A 23,232-nucleotide genomic window follows, 5' to 3' on the forward strand; every position below is an offset into this window, starting at 1 on the left:
ATCAAATATGATTTTATGCTCATAAGATGAATTTCGTCTGGAAAAAAAATGATTAACCATACAGATTTTGCTTTTTTATTTCCCAGAAATGAATATTTGAACATTTACACTTGGTATCATGAGGCCAAGCATAAAGTCACAGTAAAAACAACAAAAAAAGACATCAAAACACAACTTTAAAAAAATACCTGTTTTCATACAAAAGTTTGCCATTTGCTTTTTTCTTTTTTGAACAGTAAACAAACTAAGAAAGGTATGAAATCTGCTGTGCTCAGGTGACTTAACCAAACCCTTTCAGGAATTATTAAAACATGAATAGTCAGCATTTTTCAACCTTTTTAAGATGTATTCTTAATATCAAGTTGACTAACAAAGATGAGTCCATAGCTCTTTTTAAGAGAACACAAAACAACTCAAATCTTCTTTGTGACAACTGAACCATGATTAATAAAGACCCTAACCACCCCATGTCCCACCCACACCTGAGGTCACTGCTTCTGCTGCATGGCTTCTTTGCGTGTGGCGTCTTGAAGTAGCTGCGTGTCCACCTCGTCGGCGGGCAGCTGCACGTAGCGCACCACCGAACCGCGGATGAAGCAGTTTTTCACCGACAACTGAAAGTAACCATCATAAGATTTCGTGTCAGTCGGAATCATGCAATATTGTGGAACGGGCACACGTCAGAATCTACTGGAAGGCCAATTGTCACACATTTTATTTTGATTGATTGATTGATTATGATGTATAGCTGGGATGACGTCATATTACTTACCATGTGTGGATATTTTTCTGGATCCGTGACACTGATGTCTGTCAGCTTGATGTTGAGGTACTGCAACAGGAAAGAAAACTTATTTTTTTTAATTGCGGCGCAATTTGACACGCAATTGCGTTCTCTGCAGGGACTTTTCACAAAAACACATTTGTCAAAAAATGCATAAATGGTATTCATACCTGGTCAACTGAATGAAGAGTTCCACATATGCTAAATACAAAACAAATGGATTAATAAGTACGCGATCGATTGGATCACACAACGTTATTGGTTATCACTTTTAATTAATACAACATGAAAACTTACCTTAGGTCGTTTTTCAGCTCCACCACCACATCTTTGCCCACGAGCGATTTGAAAAACGAGTAGAAAAGCTGAATATGAAAATAGAGCACAAAACGACGCAACAACGTTAGCCTGGTAACAAGCTAACACTGGAGAAGACGCAGTTAGCACACAAATAAACAAAACATGACCTTCGTCGCAATAATAAGATTCACTTAAGAGCGCCAAAATACTTAAAACTGCGACAAATTCATTCATTCGAGCCGGTTTTTCTCACCATTGCTGCGCCGTTTTGATTTTTGCGGCGTTTGGGCTGACGTCGATGATGTAGGCAAACGTCACATTACGTCATTTCACCGCGACGGACTGAATTGCTAAAGGCAGTTTACCAAACGTCCGCTGGGTGGCGCCATTTGACACGGAAAACGATGAAATGCATATAAAGTTAGCTTTTATTCTGAAGTAAAATAGGCGCTATTTATAAAATGGGCTCCACGGGCTTCTTCATTTATTTAAATATTTATTTAATCGGTTTGATGCACAATAAAACACACTTGTACTACAATGTAAGTCCAAATCTTATGTTTATTGGAGAAATGATCATAGTGGCATCAAACATCCAATATGTGCAATAAAGGACTGCAAACATTCATTGGCTGCTGTAAAATGGTGCAATATATTAGAAGGATAGGAATTAATAATATTATTCAGCTCAAAAGAAATGCAACACAGGGAATAGATCACAATGAAGGAATGGTGGAGAAGTGCAACCAGGAGGACTCACATCACGGAATGGCCCATCTTGGCAACGTTGGGAGGCACTGAAAAGAAAGAAAGATAAGCAAACTGGAAGGAAATGGACCAAGGCAACTGTTTTGTGAAGTGTGGAAACTATCTCCTTACCGTCTTTTTGGAGCTGCGTCTGGCCGGGCCTCGTTGGAGGTCTGTGCTTGCCTGGGAGCTCAGAGCTGTCCCTGTAGTCTCTGGGTTTGAGGGTTTGTGGATCTGGAGGTCCCGGGGTTCTTTTAGTGGGCAGCGGCGGTCGGCTGTTGACCACGCAACCCTGCGAGCGTGATGGAACCACTGGCTTCTTGTGCTGGGCGACGGGGGCTGGAAGAGGAGGCTTCAACTCAGAGAAGGTGAAGGAACGATTGCGAGGGGTGGGCACCGGGGGGCGCTCGTGCTCTCCGTCTGGGGGCTTCGCTCCAAAATTGGGTTCTGGCAGAATGAGCACTTTGATCTGTGGAGAATCCTGGTCCTTGGACTGACTTTGTGATGTTTTCATGGCGCCATAAAGTGGATTGTCGAACATCTCTGCTGCCTGGATATCCCTGAGAGACAGAACCCACATTTCCACCATGTTGTCGTGAACCTTGAAAGCAGCCACTTACGCTGGCTTCATAGGTTTTCCGGTGGGACTCTTCTTGGTGTCCATCCCGGCTTGGCCACCGATGGGGAGGTTCCTCGGTGGCATGCTGTAACTCCAGCCTTTGTCAATCACGTTGCCGCTCCTGTAGGACACCTCCATGTAGCTCGGGTTAGCTATGTCAAGGCCGGCCACGGTCCGGTCGCCGGTTTTGCCTTTGGAGTCATCTCGCTCCACTTTGACAAAGTCTGAGGGACAAAAAAATGGATGAAGCCGAGGTTTCTAAGGAAATAAAGCGATCGGACTCACCGTATAACTTCTCGGTGGGTTTGCCTTCGGAGGCGTGGAGCTGAATGCCGCCGGTCAAGACGCCGGATTTCTCGCCGTGGTGCGTGAGCGCCACTTGGAACTCGGTGTAGCAGAACTGGGCGGCTCGTAGTGCCACGCAACCCTCACCTTGGAACAAATGAAGAAAAAAAATATCTACTTTGTACTTGATTTCTTTTTCGGCCATCTTTACCGTATGACTCGTCCGAGTCCGTGGACTTGACGCAGATGAGGATGTGCTGGTCAAGAAGGTACTCGGCGTCCGAGATGATTGGCGTAAGCTGGATATAGACAAGAGTCACTTGGGTCTGGGATGGATCCATGTTCTTGTAGCGGACTCCTTACCTCAACTTGGTTCCCAAACCACACTTTGATGGACCCGTCGGAATGCTCCGTGTTCTCGCCTTCGTAAGTTCTGACAGTTTCTGGAGGAATTCAGTGAATGTTCAGTTTTGGGGAGGTTCTGATTTTGAAGCTGATGGTATTCGGGTTTTTGTGGTGTGTCGGCTTACTCTCCAAGCAGCTGGAGTGGTATTCGATGAAGAATTTGGTCTTGGACTTTGTCAGCAGGGTGGCCTTGCAGTTCATGATCTGGATGCCGCCTTGGGGCGCACTGTTTGGATCTGGAGAGAAAAAAAAGGAAAATACACAACTCAGCTGTTATGGAGAGTGGAAAGTCATCCGGAGCGTGAACAAACCTCGCTTGGAGACAAACTGTGAGGCCACGCCCACTTCGAAAGAGGCGAACACCGGGGAGTGGTCGCTGGTCATAATGTCGTTTGTGCAGCCTGGCCAATCACAACAAACACGGGGATCAGAATGTTATTTATAAAATGTTACTATTTTTTTTGAATAAATAAATACATAAATAAATTTTCCAAATAATATAAAATATATATAGATGCATAAAATAATATATATATTATAGATTTTCCAAAATAATTGTATTATATTTTAAATATATATTCAATTATTTGGGAAAAATTTCCAAATAATATAATATATATATATATGTATAAAATATAATAATATATATTGTAAATGTTCCAAAATAATTTTATTATATTTTATATATATGTTATATTATTTTTGAAAATTTAGGGGGGCTGAAAAAAAATTCACATAACTCACCGTAGGCTTGACAGATCACATGGACAAGAGGGTACGACTTCCACAGGACACGATCGCACCATGACGGCAAATTATATTTAGTCTGTGAGATTTAAAAATAAACAATTATATGACAGTATTTCTTTGAGAAGAACAAAAAACAGAAATTGAGAAAACCCAAACGTACCCCTGTGGTTTTGGCCTTTGTGTAGGCGTACTTGTCACGAGTGTAGCGCTCAAAACGATACGTGGGGGCAAATGTGATCTCCTCCTCAGCTACCATCCAAAAAAAAAAGTCATTCGAATTTTTAAAAGACTAACTTTGCTCAATTAAGACGTACCAAAATGCAGGAAGACTTTGTCATCGTTGATCTCCATGTTGAGCTGGTCTCTGCACAGGAGTTCCTGATACTGCTGCAGTTTGATCTTCGATACGACATTCTCAGCTTCCTGACAAAATGGCCGCCACAACAAAACACACAGATCACAACACCCGCTAAAAACAGCTCCAAATATTTTTTTTTTTGCAACTTACCACATTTGGAAAATCAACACGATAATTAAGATCACCCAGCCAGAAGAGGTGCGTGAACTGATGGGTGATATCAAACGGATTGAGCTTCTTGTCTCCCAGATTGAGGAATCGTAAAATGTTCAAGTAGTTCTGATTACGCCTGCAAAAACAGGAAAAGGTACCAGTTGAAATTTGACGCTACGGGCGAAAAAAAAAACGATAAATCGTGTCCACCTGAGCTTCTTCTCGCTCCCCGACGTCAGATGACTGTTGACAAACCCGAAGGACGTTCCGTTGAACATGAAGGACACGCCCACTGCTCCTTTGTTACCTGAGTGAAGACAAAATCCAGTGACTTCACCAGCACAGGAACATTGAACTCCTCCGCCTACCCAAAGTGTTGGCAATCCCCGTCTTGACACTATCGGAGAAAACATGAGAGATCCTGTTTTCGTGTTCCGGCTTGGCCAGGACCAGAATCCGAATGTTCCACAGCGTTTGGATCACCACCTAGGAGATCGGAAGGTCGTTAGGGTCAAACGTGGCGTGATTGTCATCTCCTGACGCGCTGACCTGTTTGAAGCTGATATTGGTGATGTCCCTCAAGATGGATTTCACCGTGTCGGCCCACTCCCGTTCGCCCAGAGGGTCCTCCTGAGTCCCGATGACGTAAATATCGTGCGGGATGTGATCGGCCGTGTCATCTTGCGTCTTCCCTTGACCTTTACACTGAAACCAGGAAGTGATGTTGCGAGGTGGACCAGCGTTTCCTGAGGGGACGTCGGAAAAGCTGAACATCAGAATTTCTTATCTATGATCCAGAGTGGAGATTCTTACCCATGTTCCAGGTGCCGACAAAAACCGTGATCATATCCGGTTCCGGCTTTTCGGAATGTTTATTCTTCATTTGTTGAAGAAGCTGACAGAAGCCTTCTCGTTTCTGACGTTGGAAGAAAAAGTGAGCTTCTGGGATTTCTTTGAGTTTTGAAAATTGTGGGTCTGACCTTGGTGTTGTCAAAGAGATACTCCTTGCGTAAGATCTTCTCTTTCTCCGTTTCCACCACGATGACCAGCTTGGCGTGCATCTTCTGGGACTTCACCAGCTGTCTGACTGAGGAAGAAAATTCGGGGCCGAGGAACCGGGTTGATTGTCAGTATGAGCTAGGAGCCACCAAAAAAAACCAGATCCTTACTTTTGTTGTGTGTGAAGTATTTATCATCAGGTCCATCTTTTGCTTTTTTGAAGTGAAGCTTCCCGCCTTCCACGTCAACTTTTATAAACAACTTGGTGGGGATCCCCAGAGATTCTTGCTTGACCTTACGGGGGAGGGTCGATGATCAAATGAATGACAAAGCAAATATCTCCCAGAAGGTTCCACGGGTACCTCAAAGATAACAGGAGGGATGAGAGACTTTCTGTGACCTCCTTCATAACCCACAGAGTTGAAGACCGCGTTTATAGCCTGAATGGAAAAGGAGCAGGAGTTTTAAAGCTCAAGGTTCACGTCGGACCGAACATCTGGGGTTACCCGATCCTCGATGGAGTAGAGCAGTTTGGTCAGTTGCTCCAGCCTCAAGGAGACCAATTGGTTTGGATCTGCTGGAATCTGAAAAAAAAAATTGTTGATGATCTAATCGGGATACAAAAGGAGCCTGCCACTTACATGTTTTGGAAGCTTCCCGATGCCTGAGGAGATCTGCTGGTCCAAGGCTCTGTGGCAAACCTCCAGAGCTGGGAGGATCCGAGAAATTTCACTGCCACCCAAAAAATGTGTCTTAATATTTAGGAATACATTTGTTTTCAGGTTCCTCCGATTTGAAGATTAGCGTACCTGTTGAGGTTCTTGCAGATGGCCCCGGTGAGCTTCTTGAGTCCAGGAAGGCTGGTGTTCCCACTCTGGACTTGCTCAGCATCGAGACAGATGGAAGTCCTGAAGTAGTCCGAAATGAGGGCTTGCTGTTCTTCTGGTATCCTGAAAATTGACGTCAAACCGTTTCATCACAAGCCGTTTAAATTTGGATTAAAAACGATCATACGTGGTCATGTCCATGTGTTGGAGCCTCATCAAGAAGGTATCTGATAGGCTTTTTTCCGCCTGGTCAGAAGACCTGATGTCACCATCCTTAAAGTCATTGGCCATGAAGGTCCTGGGAGGAAGCTGTGGTGGAGGATTGTTGGACTCTGGAGAACAAAGCAGCTCTTTTCACATCTTACGTTGGACTTCAATTTTTACTTGAATGTGTCCTAACCCGGTTCCTCGTCAAGCTCCTCCTCTCTTTGAACGGCATACTGCAGATGAGTGACGAGTCCCATATTAGGGTCATGGTAGGCTTCCACCAGCTCTGGAAGCATGGAAAAGAACCTAATGGGAACTCCTTCTGATGCCTGGAGAGAAGATAGAAGACAAACTTTTTTGCACCTTCATCTTTTAAAGTATTCTGTCAAGTCATTCACTCCCATTGACAGGTATAGACGTCAAAGATCTCATTTAACTGGGCAGTTAATGACACTCTCCACCAGAAGTAAGTTTAGAAACCTTCACCCACCTGGACTGATAGTTTCTTATCTTCATTGGGCAGGATTCTGTACGTGTAAACCTGGTTCTGGAATCTGTGGTTAACATCAGTGCAACAATGTGACTTTATAAAGAGTACAAAAAAAGAATATCATGTACTTACAAAACACAAAGAGCAAATGCTCCTTGTATGGACTCGCTGTCCCGAATGAGGAAGCTTCCATCTTTAGCTGCTTTTGAGAGAAGATCTTCTGTCTTGGAACGAGTGATATTGCCATGACACCAACCGTGCTGGTTGTGCATCCTGACCGCTCTGTCTTCTTTTGAATCTAAACTAGTTGACATTAAATGCCGAATGTTTTTCTTTTTTTGGAGAGATTCATCTTTCACTGCTCTTTCATTCTCACTTCCTCATTTCGAGTAGACACACAAAACCGACCTCCCACATACACGCACACACATGCCGGATATGTCACATGTTCATAAATGCAAATAGTTGCAGAAAATAAAGTTTTTGTTATTTGGAGATTTTTTTTATTTATTATAAATTGTAGCTTGTATTTTGTCTGTTATGTGTTACAATGAAAATCAGGAACTAAAAAAAAAAAAAGGAAGTGCCAATAGTTCAGCATATGTCTCAAATACTAAGTTTAATAAAAAAATTCTCATATGTGAGTGAGCAAATTCTTAAATTAATCAACCTGATTTTCTACATTAAAGTTATCTGATGATCAGCTCGAATGATTATAAATGCAAAGTTGGGTGTTAACAATATTCAGGAAGCACCGCTTGCCCTTTTCACGCAATGGACAGGAAGCATTGCAGAACAAGGAGGAGGAAAATACATGGCTGAAGAAAACCACAAGCTGAGTCACGTGACATAAAAAAGTTGATGTGCGAATGACAACCGTTGTCTCGTTTTTAAATAGCTACTTTAGAGAAAACCATGATGGCAAAAATAAGCTGTTAATAAATGTATTAATATGGCTCAGAGATTGACTTACACAATTTTGGTCATAATGTTTATTGTTGGTAAAAGCTCACATTTCTCCAAATTTATTATTTACAATGATTTGGAAGTTAAAAAAAAAAAGCAATAAGAGTATAAAAATGTCAGTGTTAGCTTTGCTGTCGCATTTTGGTTAAGATACTTACAACAGTGTACGATTATTTTACAAATACAGTATTTTTTTTCCCTCTTGTTTCCATATTTTGGAAAAAAAAGTGAGGGCTGTACTGAAGAAAAAAAAAGCTGAAGCAACAAAATTTAAGTCAAATTTTTACAATTTGTTGACTTTTACACCACAGGCGGAGCTAGGAATTTTTTTTTTTTCCCTCGGGGGGCCCATGGGGTGGCCAAGGTTATTTCAGAAACTTTTTTTTGTTTGTTTAATTTTCAGAAAAAGTTGATACAATATATTTCGTTACAGAGAACAGTGTGAAATGTGGAAAATTATTTCTGGGGAAAAAAATAATAATCGGAAAATACTGGCCTGGCCCCGAGGAATCCAAGCTAATTTTGCAAAATCAGTGGCCTCGCCAGCCCTCTCTTGCTCCGCCTTTTTCTTTCTGCGCTAACTGGCAAACAACTTTTTGAACATAAGTTCTTTTGGGGAAAAAGCTGGTTGGCATGGAAGTCACAGAAATATCTCATTTGGCAGATCCAGTTCAAAATTCTGACTTGGCACTCACAGAGCTCTCGTGGGTCCCCTTCAACTCGGCGCTGGTCGCCCCGGATGCCCCCGCCGCCTTGCCTTTGCACAGCAGTCGTATCAAGGTGCCGCGGAACTTCTCCGCTCCGAACAAATAGATGAGCGGATCCATGGCGCCGTTGAGACACGTCAGGAGCGAGGTGAGCCGGTTGGCCAGGCTGAGGCCTCGGCGTGTCCGGCATGACACATCCGGGTAGCCGTAGCCTAGGATGAAGGTGGCGCGGCTGGCGTGGTAAGGGAGAAAGCACACCACGTAAATGAGCATGACCAAACCGATGGTGCGTAGCGCCCTCAGTTTTAAGCTAGGCTCCAACCGAGACCCTCGGTGCAGGCTGCGGATGATGAGCAGGTAGCAGGACAACGTAACGAGGAAGGGCGGCGTGAAAGCCACAGCGAGGGAAACCAGCGCCTTGCGGGACGCTTTCTCACGGTAGAGCTGCAAGCAAACGGTCGTGCCGTCCACCTCTAGTGTCTGGTGGGTCACCAGTAGGGGCGCCATAGCGATGGTGACCAGCGCCCATAAACTGAAACTGATGATGTGGGCATAGCGGGTACGCCGCACCTTGAGCGAGCGGACGGCGTAGACCACCGCCAGGTAGCGGTCGCCCGCCACGCACGCTAGGAAGTATAAGCTAGCGTACATGTTGACGTAAAAAAGGAAGCCCGCCAAGCGGCAGGGCACCTCGCCAAAGGGCCAGTGACCCCCCGTGAGGTGGTAGGTGGCCCTCAGGGGGAGGATGACCACGTAAGACAGGTCGGCCACAGCCAGGTGGGTCAGGAAGATATTAGCCGGGGACGACGTGCCGCGTTGGTGGGAGAAGATCCACAACGCCAGGCTGTTGCCGTTGAGCGCTAGGAAGAAGATCAGGATGTAGAAGCTCCCGAAGAGGACGTTCTCCGTTGCCGACTCCACCGTGCAGTTTGGTAACGTCTGATTGGACGGCAGCTCCGTGGTGGCGTACTCCATCTTTGGCGTCTGTCAAAGAATATTTTGTTTAAAATCGGTCATGTACTGTAAATAGACGATCCACAAAACCGTTTGCTTCGTGTTTGTCACGAGGATCAGATTAGATGGAGCGAGAGGAAGTCTTGATCTTTGAGCAAGTGAAGTCATTATCAGATTTTTTTTTTTTTTTAAACCACTAGCGACACTAGCATCTATTGTTGGGCCGTGCGGACCGGCCTGTGACAAACTCCCCCCCCCCCCCTGCTGTGCGGCGTTTCCTGTCTCTTCTGCTGATAACCGAGAGATGGCGAAGAGATTATCGGTTACGATTCTACACCAATGACATCACGGTGGACTAGCGGTCAACACGTCTGCCTTGCAATTGGGATCCTAATCTGTGATCTGTACTTGACAAACTGTCAAAGGGTGCAAATATTTTTTTTTTTGCCAAAGTCAAGAAACGACTCACGAGAACTTTGAAAAGCAAAGCGCACCATCAAAGTGCGGAATGTGTGTAAATCGTCAATCATACGTGGTAACCCTGAAATGACCTGGGTGGATATTCCCCCAGTTGCATCGATCTCACATGAAGTTTGACGAACACATTCCCACATTCCATTCGAGATGTTGTGTTATCTTTTTGGGACACACCTCGTGTTTAATCACCCTCGACTCCTGTCCCCTAGGAGCCCCCCCCCCTCCCCTACCTCACTGTATTTATTTCCCTTTCATCCCCATAGTGGGATGGAAAGGACCAAAAAGTTCCCAGAACTATTAGTCGTGAGGCATTTACACAATTTACATCAAATTGATGACAATTTAAAGTTGACCAGGATTATTGTGTACTGCAAAAACATCAATAGTTTTTAGGAAATGGAAAGTGATATCGTCAATAGTGGAAAAAGTGTCTTACCTGATCTTCTCCGAGAAATCCTGAAGGAAAAAGCGTTTGCGAAGATGTCAGGGTGGGATAAACAGGTCGTGCTTCTTCTTAACCTTCCCTCCCACAAGATGTTCTCATGGACGAGACGGCGGCTCTTTTTGTGGCTGTACAAATTGGACAACAGAGAGAGGGAGTCCCGACGGGAGGCTGGGGTTTGAACCCTGAACCCTCCCCTTTCTTCCTCCTCAGAGAGCCACTTGTTACGCTCCACAATAGCCTCGAGTCAGACTAAGTGGGGAAGAATGGCATGCCTCGCCCGGTTGGGGACCCGCTCGTCGGGCTGTTGCTCCATGGAAACCATCAAGACCCCCCACCACCCCTCCCCTCGTTGATGGAGAGTCGATTGACACGTTTATGAGTGAGATGATCGCTCCAAGTTGCTGTCTTAAGGTTCCGCAGAGGAGAGCAAAACAAGAGTGCTGCTGGTGGGAAGGAGATGTGGACAAGGGGTCGAGGGGAGGGGGTTGGACACTCAAGAAACAGAGGCCCTTGTTGGCCCCCCTGCCTCCCGGGGGCACGCCGACTCACAACGGCCCCAAAAATAATCAGTCACATAGCCGGCGGCACAGATGTGGATAGCGGAGAAATATTTCTTTCATAGCACAGCTGTCCTTACACATCAGGCCTTTCTGCTCTTTGTCCTGGTCTTCATGCAAATGGAGGCCGTCAATGAGGCCACTATCTACGCCTTGACATCGCTACCCTGTTAATCGAGCGCTAATTGGGACAAAGAATATCCCCCCCCCCCTCGTCGTACCCTTCAACTAAAGGCTTTGTCGGGGGGAGACGCTCAGTCTGCCGTGCGGATACCCAAAGCCCTCCCTCATCACGCTAGAAAAAAAAAAAAAAGAAACGTCGTCTTGTGAATGTATTGATAGATGTTTCTTAGGGGTTCTTCACGGTCTTTGTTGTTTGCTAATCGAAAGCGGGTCAGCTGTCCTGTTGTGATGGCAGACATAGTTGATCACTGATTGTGGGATATTTTGGTTGGATTTGTTTTTGTTGTATTTAACTTTTTTTGCAGAGTCGTAAGTTGATTTTTAGAATTTTTTTCGCACAAATATTCATTTTTTTTTTACCCTTGTTTATATCCAGTGTGCCTTCTCTACTTTGCAGTTCAGCTTCAGTCTATCATGTGGATTTTATTTATTATTTTATTTTATATATACATATATTATTTATTACATATTATTATAATAATATTTATTTATTTATTTATTTATTTATTTATTTATTTATTTATTTATTTATTTATTATTTTTTTTTATTTATTTATCTATCTATTGCGAGTTCACCTGCTTACAATCTCCCACTTGAGAAGCTCCTGGAGCAAAATGGAGGATACATTTACGGGAAAACATCTTGCCCGCGTAGCGTACAATGAATATTTATTTCTGAAGAATCAAATCAGATCAAGCAAATGACTAAAAGGTAAATATGATTGGATGAAACTTGAATAAATACTTCAAATGTTTTCTATATATTCAATTTTTGAGAATGATTTATCTCCATACGCAGTTGGTGGACATCAGTTGAATCGTTGGTTCCTGCTCTGCACTGGCCTCCTCTCTTGCATGTAGTACATGTTGACGTAGGAAGTGATGAGGTCGTCCATCTTGTAGCCCTTTTTTTTGACAACACACTTCCTGAGTCTAAGGCCTCATTTGGAAATTGGGAAGTTGTGAAGGTGCTCACCAGTGATGTTTCGCACAAGAACTTGTTGCCCTTCACCAAGCTGCCGATGGTCATGTGGAAATACGTGCTCCCGCTGCACCAGCTGGCGATGCTGTTAAACGGGTGGTTTGCCAACACTTCCTGCGAGGGAGAAGAAACATCTTAACAACATGGATGACATCCATCAGCGTTCATCAAAATGTCCGCCTGACTTTGGTTTTGGGGTGTATGATGGTGAGTCCTTGCTTGCTGACGGCGATGCGGACAATGTCCGGGAAATTTGACTCCGAGGTTTGCTGATGGAAAAGGAGAAGACGTTACGGTTGTCACGGCGATTTGAAAGGAGGAGCATGCGAAAGGATCACCTTCACTTCGAAGAAAGCGCAGCCGAACGTCGGCCAGCGGCAGACCACCTTGAGGAACGCCACCTTGGCTTCATCCGCGGTCATTCCCGGTTGCTTATTAAACGATTCCACGATTTTCTGAGGTGGACAAAAACAAATATGTGCTGCTGTTTTGGTTCGCAAAAGCTTTTAGATAGTCGTACCTTCTTCCACTCGTTCTCAGAAAAAGCCTTGAGCTGGTCGCCGGGTACGAGTTCTTTCAGCATCTTGGGGATGCTCACAAATTGACTCTTGTCGTTTCCGACTTTAATGCGGAAGAGCAGGGAGGCGAGGTGGATCATGTCGTCCTTGGTGCACACGTGGTAGCCACGCAGATACTTGGGGGCTTCCTGGAGATAAAAAAAAATCAGCACCAACTATGCAGGCCGATTCTGAGACTTGTTGGTTGTGCACCTGAGGGAAGTGAAAGATGAGGTCTGCCTCCAGATCTCTGCCAGGGATCACATTGAACCACAACTTCCTCATGAAGAAGACCAGGTAGGGCATGTTGACTTGACTAACTGCACAAGCCACAAATAGGCTAAAACAAAAATGTCCGCTCAGAATGTCATCAGACTGTTGTGAGAATTACCGTCTTTAATCCGTTTGGTCTGCTTGGACCAGTCTGTGATCTGCCTCAGACTGTCAAAGAAGTAGTCGGCGTCATTCAGACTGAGGACCTGCAATGTGAGACGAGAGTCACGAGAAATTCTTTCTTCAGAGATATGAAAAGGACCTTGTCGTGCGTCTTGATAAAAATGCTGAAGCCGTCGGATGTCGTCAGTTGAAGTTTGTTGGAAATGTTCCGAATGAGATCTCGGATTTTGGTGCTGGTCGCCACCTCGAAGATCTAGGAGGGGGGGCACACAGTGAGGTGGGTCCAACCTTAAGGGTGAGACACCAGGTTGTCGTACCTCCCCCGTGTCATTGGGGAAGTGGACTTTGTGGAAGATCTGCGTGCTGTTCTGCTGGATAGCGTCCAACTCCACCTGGTGTGGCGGAAGCTTCCTTGGTTCCATTCTTCTCCGGAACAAAAAATCATTAAAACGAGAGTCCAGCGATATTTTACACAGCTACGTTCTCCTGACCTCAAAGAGCTCTGCAGTCGTCGCAGGCAGTCGGAAGCCAGCGGCTGCATGCGTCGTGACTCCAGGAACCGCTGAGCGTGCTTCAGAAGCGACTGAGTTGGAGGAAAGAGGCCACAGCACAACCACAGCAGCTGCCAGCCTTGTTCCAAGCTGAACCTGAAAATGGAGTCGTGACGTGATACGACCATCACGAGAACGTGACTGCGCCTTACCGGTTATTATTGCTGCTCATCTGCTTCATAATTTGGCAGTAGATCTCATCTCGGAGAATCTCTTTTTCCGCGGCGGGTCCAAAGATCTGGTCGGTGAGTTCCAGGGGACTCTGCATCTGCTTGGTGGGGTAGTCGCCCATGTACTTGAGGATGGGTGGATGAGGAGTCAAGGAAGAAACATTTGGCCATTTTTGGAGATGCGAAACGGTATCGTCGAGAGGATATCGGTGAAGGCCAGACAGGCTTTGTGGCTCAACTCGGAGTTGCCCGCCAGCTTCTTGAGGAGCGGCTGTCTGATGGGCTCACGTGAGTTCAACCAGAGTCTCTCGGGAGCTGCGTTTCGTGATATCACCTGCCGGTTCACGTCCTTTGTTGGCTGCCTGTAGATTGGTAGATATTTTCTAGATCTTCCTCAGACACATCGAGGTTGCGACAGAGGAGGTGACCATACCTGAAGTACTGAAGGGAGAACTCCCTCAAGGTAGATGGAGCAAGTCGCTCCATCGTGCCCGTCTCTTTCTGATTGGCCAGGATACTCTGCCGCTGATTGGGCGGCAGGCTGAGCAGGCTCTGATGAGGAGACGGAAGACCAAAATTGAAACCATCTCAGAGAAGACACACCACATGGACCTGTCTCTGTACCATGACTTTGTTTGTGGGTTTGTTGAGCGTGGGCAGAATGAAGATGGCCTCCAAGGGGACGGCCCCCGTTTTTCCCGTGCTATCGTTCTTCCCATTTATCCAGCCGCGTTGCTGCGAGAACTCGTTGTCTTTGAGTATGACGATGAGCTCGCCTTTCTTGAAGCTGAGGAACGTCGGGTCATCTGTCAGAAGGACGGAGGTGGTTAGGGGGTAGTCATGACCACGGCTTGCGACGCCGCGGCAAACCTTGCTTGTCCATGTCCGTCAAGGTCACGGCATACTGAGAGCGCTCCGTCAGTCCGCTGAGGAACATGGTGACCAGCTCAGCCATGTTCTCGGCCGTGGATCCACTCAGCGTGAAGTCTCCTTTCAAAGTCAGCAAAGACACCACTGGGCCTTTAGCACCTCTGGAGAAGAGAAGATGCTTTTAGGTAGAGGTACCCTCAAAATCCCTTCCTGCTTTCTCATCTCTACCTCGTGGAGTTAACTCCAGATACTTCCGGGAAGGAGAGCTCCAGCAGCCTCTTTTCTCGCTCATCCAGGAAGGTGATGCCAGTCCAGTTGATAGCCACGATGAATTTGTTCTTTGGCAGTGGAGGACCTGGAAACAACATTTGCCTCAGTTCCACTTTGATAGATCAAGAGTGGAGTCGTCGGAACGTGGCCTCCAATATTCTCTTGACAAGTCCTACCTGACAGCTTGACCATCTCATAGAACCTCGAGAAGAAGATGGGCCACGTCTCACGGGCGTAATCGACCATCTCTGCCTTCACCGAATTCACATTTTGCTGAGAACTCAAGTAGGAACCCTTGCACAAAAGAAGCCCAACATCAGAGTCAGCAGAAGCTCACAGATGACAGTAGAGGGACGTAACTCACCTGAGCGTGGGCCGTGCTAACCATCTGCACCCATTTGGCTTCAGATGTGGCCTCCAGCAAGGAGTTGGTAATGCACGCCTGCACCGCCTCCTTCACCAACTTGTCGCTGTTATCCGAGCCATGCTGGATATAAAGATGCTTGGCGGCGAGTTGGACCAAGTCATCTTCCTAAAATCATTTCAGAATGGAACATAAAAATTCTTTACAGATGGAGCAAGTCAGGTCCAAGCTCACCTTCTCCATTTGGTACTCGCCGAACTTCAAGCCATGGACGATCTGGCGGTAGATAAGATCGGTGCTGATGTCGTCTTCGGCGCAGTCGTGCCACGGCGTGAAGATCTCCTTGCGGAAGAAGAGGCGCCAAGGTGCGTGCTGCTCCTGTCCGCCACGCCGCTTCACCTCCTGCTCGCACTGGGAGATGGCGTCCATCACGTGGTCATGGCCGCCGCCCAGGGCCCACACCTTAGCGAAGAGACCTTACTATTACAAACTACTATGACATTTAAAAATTAATTAAATTCATTAAAATGAATGAATAATACCTTTTCATACAGAGCAACATAGAGGGAAAAGCCAAATGTGTCTTTTAAGTTGACTTTGTTGGCGAGGAGCTGGCAGATCTCCTTGGACGTGGACGCCGAATCCATGGAAAGGGTGATGGCACGTCCGTCCATGAGCGTGACCGACACCACCATGGGCTTCTTCGTCCTGGTTGCCTGTCATGTCAGAGAATTTAACGACCCTGCTCCATGAAACTAAATCAATGGTGGTACCTGAAGCTCGAGCCAGGCAGGTGGTTCCCCTCTTGCGCCGTTGAGGAGCGTGCGACGCAGCCTCTCGGCACAATAGGTTGCATAACCGCTCGGAGCGGAGCGGATGAAACTCTGGATGTACTGTGTGGAAAGACAATGTCAAAAATAAGTTGCCATATGCTTGTCACTTGTTAATAAAAATTCTTTAACAGTATATTTGAAAGTTGTCAAGTGCTAATGCTATTATATTCGCTAGCTCGTTAGCTAGCCGCCGATTGGTTAGCTTCCACGTGCTTGTCTTTTACGAACAAAAGATATTTGATAAAGCTTCCGAGTGTCAAAATGGTTGTCTCAGAGATTCAAAATGGCCTCCTCACCCGGATAATCTGTTCGCTCGGCGAGAAGACGCCGAGACAGAGCGAGAGCAAGATCCATCCTCGGAAGTAGCTATTGCGGTTGTTGTTGTCCTGCAGCTGCTTGCAGATCTGGCAATAGATCTCATCCCTGAGGTCACGTCGGACGATGGCGTAGCCCACGATGATGTGAAGCTTCTCCAAAGACGTGAGGGGCCGGTCCAGGGAGGGACCCTCGTCGATCAAGACGTCGCCACCGTCCTCCTTCACCATCTCCAGGGCAGGAGGCTTGGATACATCTGGCTGATCCTCAGACTAAAAGTGATATAGTGCAGTTGAAGTCATTTCTTGAAAAAGTCTTAAAACAGTTTAACATTCAGAGGATAACCTCTTCCGCGATGATGGAGGGTTTCCGGAAGCTGGAGGGTTTGGGGATTCCGTTTTCCTGAACGCTGGAGGTTTTCCGAGTCCGAGACAGAAGATCTGTGAAGGTGGAGCCCTTCCTGTTGCGAGGAGTCCCTTCAGGGACGGTGTAGACCTTGGCATTTGGGGTTATTTCACCTGGAGCGGCCTTCTTGTTTCTGGACAGGAGGTCCGTGAAGATGGATTGCTTTCTGTTTGGAGTGGGCTCCTCCTGAACAGGAGAAGACGGCGGGGTCTTTTTGTTTCGGAGCACACGCTGATCCAGCCCGACCATGTGGCTGAGACGTCTGTTCTCTCTGTTGATGACGGCCTGAGTGACAAAGCGATCCTTTGACGAGCTTCGCTGGACTTGGAAATGGTTCTTAGGCTCAGGAAGATCTCCCATGAATCGCAAGATGATCCACCAAACTGTCAACGAGGCCTGGAAAACCACACAAGGATGTCAAGGAAGGGGCTAAACAAAATGATTCGGGACAACTGGGAAGTCACTAATGAACAAGTTGCTGCTAGCTTGTTAGCTGTTGCTAAACTACCATCTTCTCAAATGCCCAGTTAGTAAATTTTGAAGCACCTGCACGTCTCCTTCATCCTCGTGGTAGAGCAGCGGGCGTCTCAATCTCTGGCGGATGTGCGAAGGCGACGCACCGCCCTGGAAAAACATCGACGCCAATTTGGAGAAAGGATAATCGTCTAGATCATCCTGGTCCTCCACGGGCAGGTCTTCGTCCTCAATGCTGTCAATGTCAATCTCCTCCAGGGGAACCCGCTTGCTTTCCAAGGCCTTGAAAGCACATCAGAAAATGTTTGGACGTCAAAGTAAGACTCGGAGGAGTTTTGTGGAGCCTCACCTCAAACCCATCAGGCGCCTGCCCCTCTTGGCCTCCCACGATGACGGGCAGGAAGCGGAACATGTCGTCCACTTGCTGATCCATCGTGGACTCAGACTGCGCTTGGGCCTCCATCTCCTTCTGCCTGAGCACATCTTCAAGATGCTTCTGACGTGCCATCATGGCCAGACGCTCGGCTTCTTTTTCTTTTGCTGACAGATCCTGGATGGAAACAAACAGAAACGTTTTTAACCGCAATCCACGTTTGTGTCAGATGTTAGTCTTACGTTTCTCCTCATGTTCTTGACAGTCTTCCTAGCCAGAAGACCTCTAGTGTGCGCCTGCAGGAAGACCACGGCGTCCCGCTTTCGTTTCCAATCCTTTCGGGCTAAGTAGCCCCGCGCCTGTGCCTGCAGCAAGATGGCCGCCTGCCGCTTTCTCTTGTACTGGAGGTGCAGCTGGCGGGAGCGAACCTGTGCCTGGAGTCTGGCAAAGCCCTTCTGGACCTAAAATATATCAGATGAAGAGTGACAGTCACAAAAAATCATATGGTGGATTTTAAGAGGACCTAAGAGAACTTTAAGTTGTGCAAAAGTTTTGAGACGTTATTGAACTCACCACACGGTACACTTGTCTCCCTTTGTGTCCTCGCCAGTGCTTCTGGATGACGAGAGCGCCTGATCTTTTTTTGACAAACTGTTTCCTGCGAAGAGCCATAAAAACAGCTCATCAATAATAACGATCAGAATATTTTTGATTAATATCTTCTCCCTTTTACCTGTATTTGTAGCCTCGTAGAACCTTCTGGATCAAAAGTGCCTTGGCGTTGAGTTCTTTCACACGCTCCACTTCCAGCATGGTGTCGTGAAATTCCTAAGGGCCATTTTTTTTTATGATTTCAAACTTTTTCCTTAGTTATCAGATTTTTCGTTCAAAGTCAGCTCACCTTCAGAAAGATCTTTGTCTTTCCCGTCTTCCAATCACCTTCTCCGACCAGCAGAGACTCGCAGATACTTTCGCAGCATTTCTCTTTGCTTTCCTGTCCACGAACAATCGGAAAAATAATAATTCGAGAAGATAAAACCACTTCAAGAAAAATTATTTGAACGGCTGAGAAACTTCTGAGTATCCAACAAGTCCACACACCTTATGTGGGTCACAGATGTAGGTCTTGAGAAGAACCCTGTAGCGGTCCAGGAACTCGTCAAATGTATAACGCACCGGATAACCCGCTTTGCGGATGTTGATGGTCTCCATCATGCCCGAGTAACGCAGCTGGCGCAGGCACAGATCTCTGTCAAACAGCTGAACACACAAAAAAATCAGAACGTGTCCATTTTTTGTGTCGTTAAGTTGCTTCGTTCTGACCATGGGCTTCTTGTAGTCGTTGGGTTTGATGCACCGGATGAAATACGGCTGACAGGCCATCAGAGTTTTCATCAGAGATTCCAAGGATTGGCGGAACTGACCAGTCAGCGTGGGAACTCGTTTTTTGCCGTCGTTGGCTTGCTGTTGACACACAAAAGATGAGCGGGTTTGGATTAGGTTTTCAAACTAGGCTACGTTAGCATTACGGTTAATGTTAGCTAACCCTTAGTGTGCTTGTGGGTGTGTTGAGGGTCATCTTGGCATTGGCTGTGATCTTGGTGCTGTTGGAGGACATGTCGTTGTGAAAGACCATCTTGAGTAATTTATTACTAGATGTTTCCACCAGCTGGATGAAGTCGGGGCTCAGGGCGTCGCGGTTCTTCTCCAGGAAACCTTATTTAAGAAACAAGTTGGTGTTTCCCATTTTTGGATTTTGCAGTTTTTAGTCTTACCTTTGGAGTCGTAGTAGACCACGCCGGCGAAATGATTCACTCCAAATTGAGTCTCGTAGTTATTCTTGGGGGGGATGTAGATGTTCCCCTTCCCGTGGACTTGATTCATTTTTTGGAGCATGGTGGTATCTGTACCCTGATGGATTAAACACAAAAAAAGTTGGAACCTGCAATGTTTGGATTTTAAAAAAGGAGACATTTGGAGAACCTTGGGGAAGTTGCTTTCTTCATCAATGAGCGCTAGAATGTTGAGGGTCTTATGGGCGAGCACATCCAAAGTTTGCTGGTTGTCCTTGTAGTCGATGTGCTCCCACACGATGCTTTCTCGGGCGTACTCGTCCTGCTCCATCTTGAACACGTGCTTGACGAAAAACTGCTGGAGCTGCTCGTTGGCGTAGTTGATGCAGAGCTGCTCAAAGCTGCAGTGGTGAGAAGTAAAGTCCAGTCGCTAATTTGTCCTTTTTTTTTTTTTTTTTTTTATTTAACACAAATACAACTTTAACTATTTATGTGAAGTTCCAAAAACAACAGATAAGGAGCCGGATCATAGATCATGGCAGACGACTGGGATTCTTGAGAAGGGGGAACACTGACCTGTTTGTGTTGAAGTTCTCGAAGCCAAAGATGTCAAGGAGGCCGATGGACTGAGTGACCTCTTCCGACTCCTCGTCCGGCTTATGAATGGCGCCATTGATTTTGTCCACCACCCAAATAAAAAGCCGGCCGTAAATAGCCTGGCCGACCGTAAAGAAAATGACTTCTGTCATAAAGTGTGTCCACCGAAGCACAAAAGCTTCACACACACACTCGTGATTCATTCACACACTCCAACAAAACAAAATGGAGATCCCCAAACTTTAAAACCTATGTTAGACCAAAAAAGAATCAAGCACACATTGGAAAGGTTACTACAGGTCAAGGAGTGACCTTTGGTTACCTTAACAAAGGCGTCCCTGCCATCCAAGGCCTGCGCTGAGGTCAGAACTTTGGTCACGCTTTCCCGAATAGTCATGAAGGACCGCTGAGTAAGACTATTCTCAAGAACTTTAGGATCCACCTAGAGGACAAGAAGGTTGCAAATCCAGCTGGCATGTGCTATCAAATATTTTTACTCACCTCCAAAAGTTGGCTGACCATGTCGAAATGCAATGAGGAGAGGACTTCGCAACCCTCCATATTGTTTACGATGGTTCCTGAAATGGAAGGGAGTGAGACTCGAGACTAGTCAAGACCGGAAAGTTTGAGATCTCACCGTCAAAGTTGACATTGCCGATGTGCAAGATGGCGGCGAGAAGTTTGCAGATTTCCCAGGTGTCGTTCTCGCTGAACATGAGGATCTTCAGCGCAGATCGGAAGTGAGCGTATTCCTTAATATCGTCACGACCTTCGCAGCTGGTGCACTTGCCCTGTTCATACAAGTGTTTTCATCCAGGAGTCGAATCACTACTTTTATACAAATATCCATACCATGGTCAAGTAGTTGTATTGAGCGGCGCTCCCGAGCGAAAGGATCTTCTTTTGCTCGGCCGGCATTCCCATCAGCATGTAGTAGAAAATATGGTAGTTCCTCTCCTCGTCTGCCTGGAAAGTCAGCAGTCTTCAACTTTAGAACAACCCGGGTGGATTTGGTTTCACGAGCTTACCTGGCGACACACCCTGGACTTCTCCAGCAGGTACCGCTCGATGCGAGCCCCTTTGATGGCGCCCCCTTTGGTGAAGTTGATATCAATGTATTTGCCGAAGCGGCTGGAGTTGTCATTGCGGATGGTTTTCGCGTTCCCGAAGGCTGCGAGGAATTAGAGGAAATGAGAAGCTAAGGAGATGATGTTTGATCCAAGAAAACCCCGTGGTGTATGCTACCTTCCAAGATGGGATTGGCCTCCAGGATCTGCTGCTCAATCCAGGAATGCTGTCCGCTTACCGCCGCTAGGAACTGCAGCATGAGTTTAGTGCTCTCCGTTTTCCCAGCCCCCGATTCACCACTGTGGTGACACAACACACATTTTCAGAAGGTGTTGAATCCAGGTCTAGAAACCTGGAACGTCCCCAAACCTGATGACACAGCACTGGTTTCTACGATTGCGGCGCATTTTGAAGAAACAGCTGTCTGCGATGGCGAAGACGTGCGGCGGGAGCTCGCCCAGGCGTCGGTCCGTGTACTGGTGCACGTGATCGGCCGTGTAGAGCGGCAAAAGCTGGTAGGGGTTCACCGCTACCAGGATGGAACCCGTGTATGTCTGAAAGAACAAAGGTGCAGTCCGGTTAATATCTTGGAGCAGGGATATATTCTTTATCATCTGTGAAGAACAACAACAGCCCCCCATTGCATCATCACGAGTCATGGTGACTGACATTTACAGCGTTCATAACTACACGTGACAACTCTAGTCTCAATGTTACTTCAGTTTCTTTTTCCTGGTAGAACTGGAATGGTCACCATGGAGATGAGTGATAAAACACCAAGAGGGCAAAGTCCAGGGAGGTGATTAAACTCTCCCAGCGAGGTGATTACGCCTCATAAAAGCCGGGCGGGATAGACTTACGTAGATGAGTCCGTCTTTGTGGCGCACCAGGAGGTTCCTGAGGAGGCCGGCCTCGTTCAGGTCCCCCAGCCGAATCATGTCGTCCACGCCCTGCACCGAGGTGGGGTGCATGGGCCGAAGACCACCCTCGATATGCTTGGTGAGCTTGTGCTCCTGGAAATTGGGCGTTTTGATGTACATCAGCAAAAAGTTGGCAAGATTTTTATCGTACGGTGTTTATTTTTACCTTTCCTTCGTCATCGATTAGATGAAGCTGCCCCGTGTCAGTCACCTTCACCTGGGCGCCGATGGGCACGGCAGCCCCGGTGTCCACCCACACAAAATCCCCCTAATTGATAAAAAAATTGATTATATTTTTTCTTCCTCTTGAAATTCTACTGTTCGTCTAAAAAATTTAAAAACTTTTACCTTGGACAGATGCATCACTGTGGGAATCTGAAAAAAAGATTTATTAAAATATCTTTTCTATCAGGACCCATCATATGAAGTCAATCGAGAGATATTTATGACTTCTTATAACACATCCCGTGACATTTTTTTTTTTTTTAAGAATTACGTATGTTCATCTGGGACCTCTTTCCGACCCCAAGCCCAAATTTGCAAATATGAGATGATCTTAATTTATTTCGTTTAATCTTTATCGAGACAGCAGCATCTTTACATAACAGTGTAATTTTTTCCTTGCAATGAATTCATGAACCAAAAGATTTTATTTTGAAGTTGCCAAAAAAATGGTACCTCTTGTCTTTTCAAAACAGGATGAACGTACATTTAAAAACAATCATTTAATGTGAGGCAATTCTTACCTGAGAATGTTTTCTCCTGTGAGCTGTTGCTCCCTCAACGACGCTGAAAAAGGAAGTCTTTTTTTTTACGACTCTTTGACTTTGCTCCTGCAGAACCACCCAGTGACAACAGTACATGAATCAACATGGACAACAAATGGATAAACAAAACAGTACTTGCCTTTTCTAGTAAAATCTGATAAAAAATTTAAATGTTATTCTTAAAAGTTCAACACAACTTAACTGTACTTACCAAATTTGAGCTGGACTGTAAAAGTTTAAGCCACTGCAACATTACATATTTAAATCTGTGATTCTATCATACGCCACTAGAGGGCGCCAGAAGACGGGCTGAG

General features: G+C 46.1%; 4 protein-coding genes across 4 annotated transcripts; all 4 read right to left on the reverse strand.

Annotated features, from left to right (window-relative positions):
- Positions 1 to 61: 61 nt before the first annotated feature.
- On the reverse strand, positions 62 to 1,431 carry smx5. The gene is made up of 5 exons (XM_049723610.1): positions 1,338 to 1,431; positions 1,082 to 1,149; positions 955 to 985; positions 773 to 832; positions 62 to 614 (listed from the first exon to the last, which is right to left on the reverse strand). The coding sequence occupies exons 1-5, from the start codon at positions 1,338 to 1,340 to the stop codon at positions 489 to 491; spliced, it is 288 nt and encodes a 95-aa protein (XP_049579567.1). The 5' UTR covers positions 1,341 to 1,431; the 3' UTR covers positions 62 to 488.
- A 196-nt stretch (positions 1,432 to 1,627) lies between these two features.
- inpp5d (inositol polyphosphate-5-phosphatase D) lies at positions 1,628 to 7,334 on the reverse strand. The gene is made up of 26 exons (XM_049722823.1): positions 7,057 to 7,334; positions 6,925 to 6,988; positions 6,628 to 6,763; positions 6,415 to 6,559; positions 6,210 to 6,350; positions 6,042 to 6,132; positions 5,907 to 5,984; positions 5,763 to 5,840; positions 5,571 to 5,694; positions 5,382 to 5,488; positions 5,215 to 5,317; positions 4,951 to 5,147; positions 4,770 to 4,887; positions 4,612 to 4,708; positions 4,399 to 4,537; positions 4,205 to 4,313; positions 4,051 to 4,139; positions 3,885 to 3,966; positions 3,452 to 3,541; positions 3,266 to 3,376; positions 3,099 to 3,178; positions 2,947 to 3,034; positions 2,736 to 2,882; positions 2,452 to 2,674; positions 1,964 to 2,391; positions 1,628 to 1,881 (listed from the first exon to the last, which is right to left on the reverse strand). The coding sequence occupies exons 1-26, from the start codon at positions 7,236 to 7,238 to the stop codon at positions 1,841 to 1,843; spliced, it is 3,288 nt and encodes a 1,095-aa protein (XP_049578780.1). The 5' UTR covers positions 7,239 to 7,334; the 3' UTR covers positions 1,628 to 1,840.
- Positions 7,335 to 7,901: 567 nt separating this feature from the next.
- On the reverse strand, positions 7,902 to 11,237 carry gpr17 (G protein-coupled receptor 17). The gene is made up of 2 exons (XM_049723395.2): positions 10,465 to 11,237; positions 7,902 to 9,581 (listed from the first exon to the last, which is right to left on the reverse strand). Exon 2 carries the CDS (start codon positions 9,570 to 9,572, stop codon positions 8,562 to 8,564), a length of 1,011 nt encoding a protein of 336 aa, XP_049579352.1. The 5' UTR covers positions 9,573 to 9,581; positions 10,465 to 11,237; the 3' UTR covers positions 7,902 to 8,561.
- A 628-nt stretch (positions 11,238 to 11,865) lies between these two features.
- On the reverse strand, positions 11,866 to 23,229 carry LOC125970330 (unconventional myosin-VIIb). The gene is made up of 46 exons (XM_049722514.1): positions 22,898 to 23,229; positions 22,500 to 22,526; positions 22,318 to 22,419; positions 22,092 to 22,244; positions 21,601 to 21,785; positions 21,409 to 21,530; positions 21,192 to 21,334; positions 21,016 to 21,129; positions 20,801 to 20,954; positions 20,665 to 20,741; positions 20,486 to 20,605; positions 20,143 to 20,282; positions 19,757 to 19,967; positions 19,549 to 19,684; positions 19,320 to 19,489; positions 19,097 to 19,237; positions 18,875 to 19,033; positions 18,675 to 18,767; positions 18,507 to 18,601; positions 18,347 to 18,431; positions 18,016 to 18,234; positions 17,750 to 17,950; positions 17,473 to 17,682; positions 16,867 to 17,322; positions 16,503 to 16,793; positions 16,147 to 16,266; positions 15,916 to 16,089; positions 15,608 to 15,835; positions 15,374 to 15,541; positions 15,186 to 15,303; positions 14,968 to 15,094; positions 14,740 to 14,900; positions 14,494 to 14,675; positions 14,303 to 14,421; positions 14,077 to 14,231; positions 13,852 to 14,005; positions 13,640 to 13,795; positions 13,466 to 13,571; positions 13,288 to 13,401; positions 13,144 to 13,231; positions 12,966 to 13,072; positions 12,716 to 12,901; positions 12,534 to 12,650; positions 12,381 to 12,464; positions 12,190 to 12,309; positions 11,866 to 12,118 (listed from the first exon to the last, which is right to left on the reverse strand). Exons 1-46 carry the CDS (start codon positions 23,012 to 23,014, stop codon positions 12,023 to 12,025), a joined length of 6,801 nt encoding a protein of 2,266 aa, XP_049578471.1. The 5' UTR covers positions 23,015 to 23,229; the 3' UTR covers positions 11,866 to 12,022.
- Positions 23,230 to 23,232: the final 3 nt, after the last annotated feature.

Source organism: Syngnathus scovelli, chromosome 10 (genome assembly GCF_024217435.2).
Source record: "Syngnathus scovelli strain Florida chromosome 10, RoL_Ssco_1.2, whole genome shotgun sequence".
In the NCBI taxonomy this organism is placed as follows: Eukaryota; Metazoa; Chordata; class Actinopteri; order Syngnathiformes; family Syngnathidae; genus Syngnathus; species Syngnathus scovelli.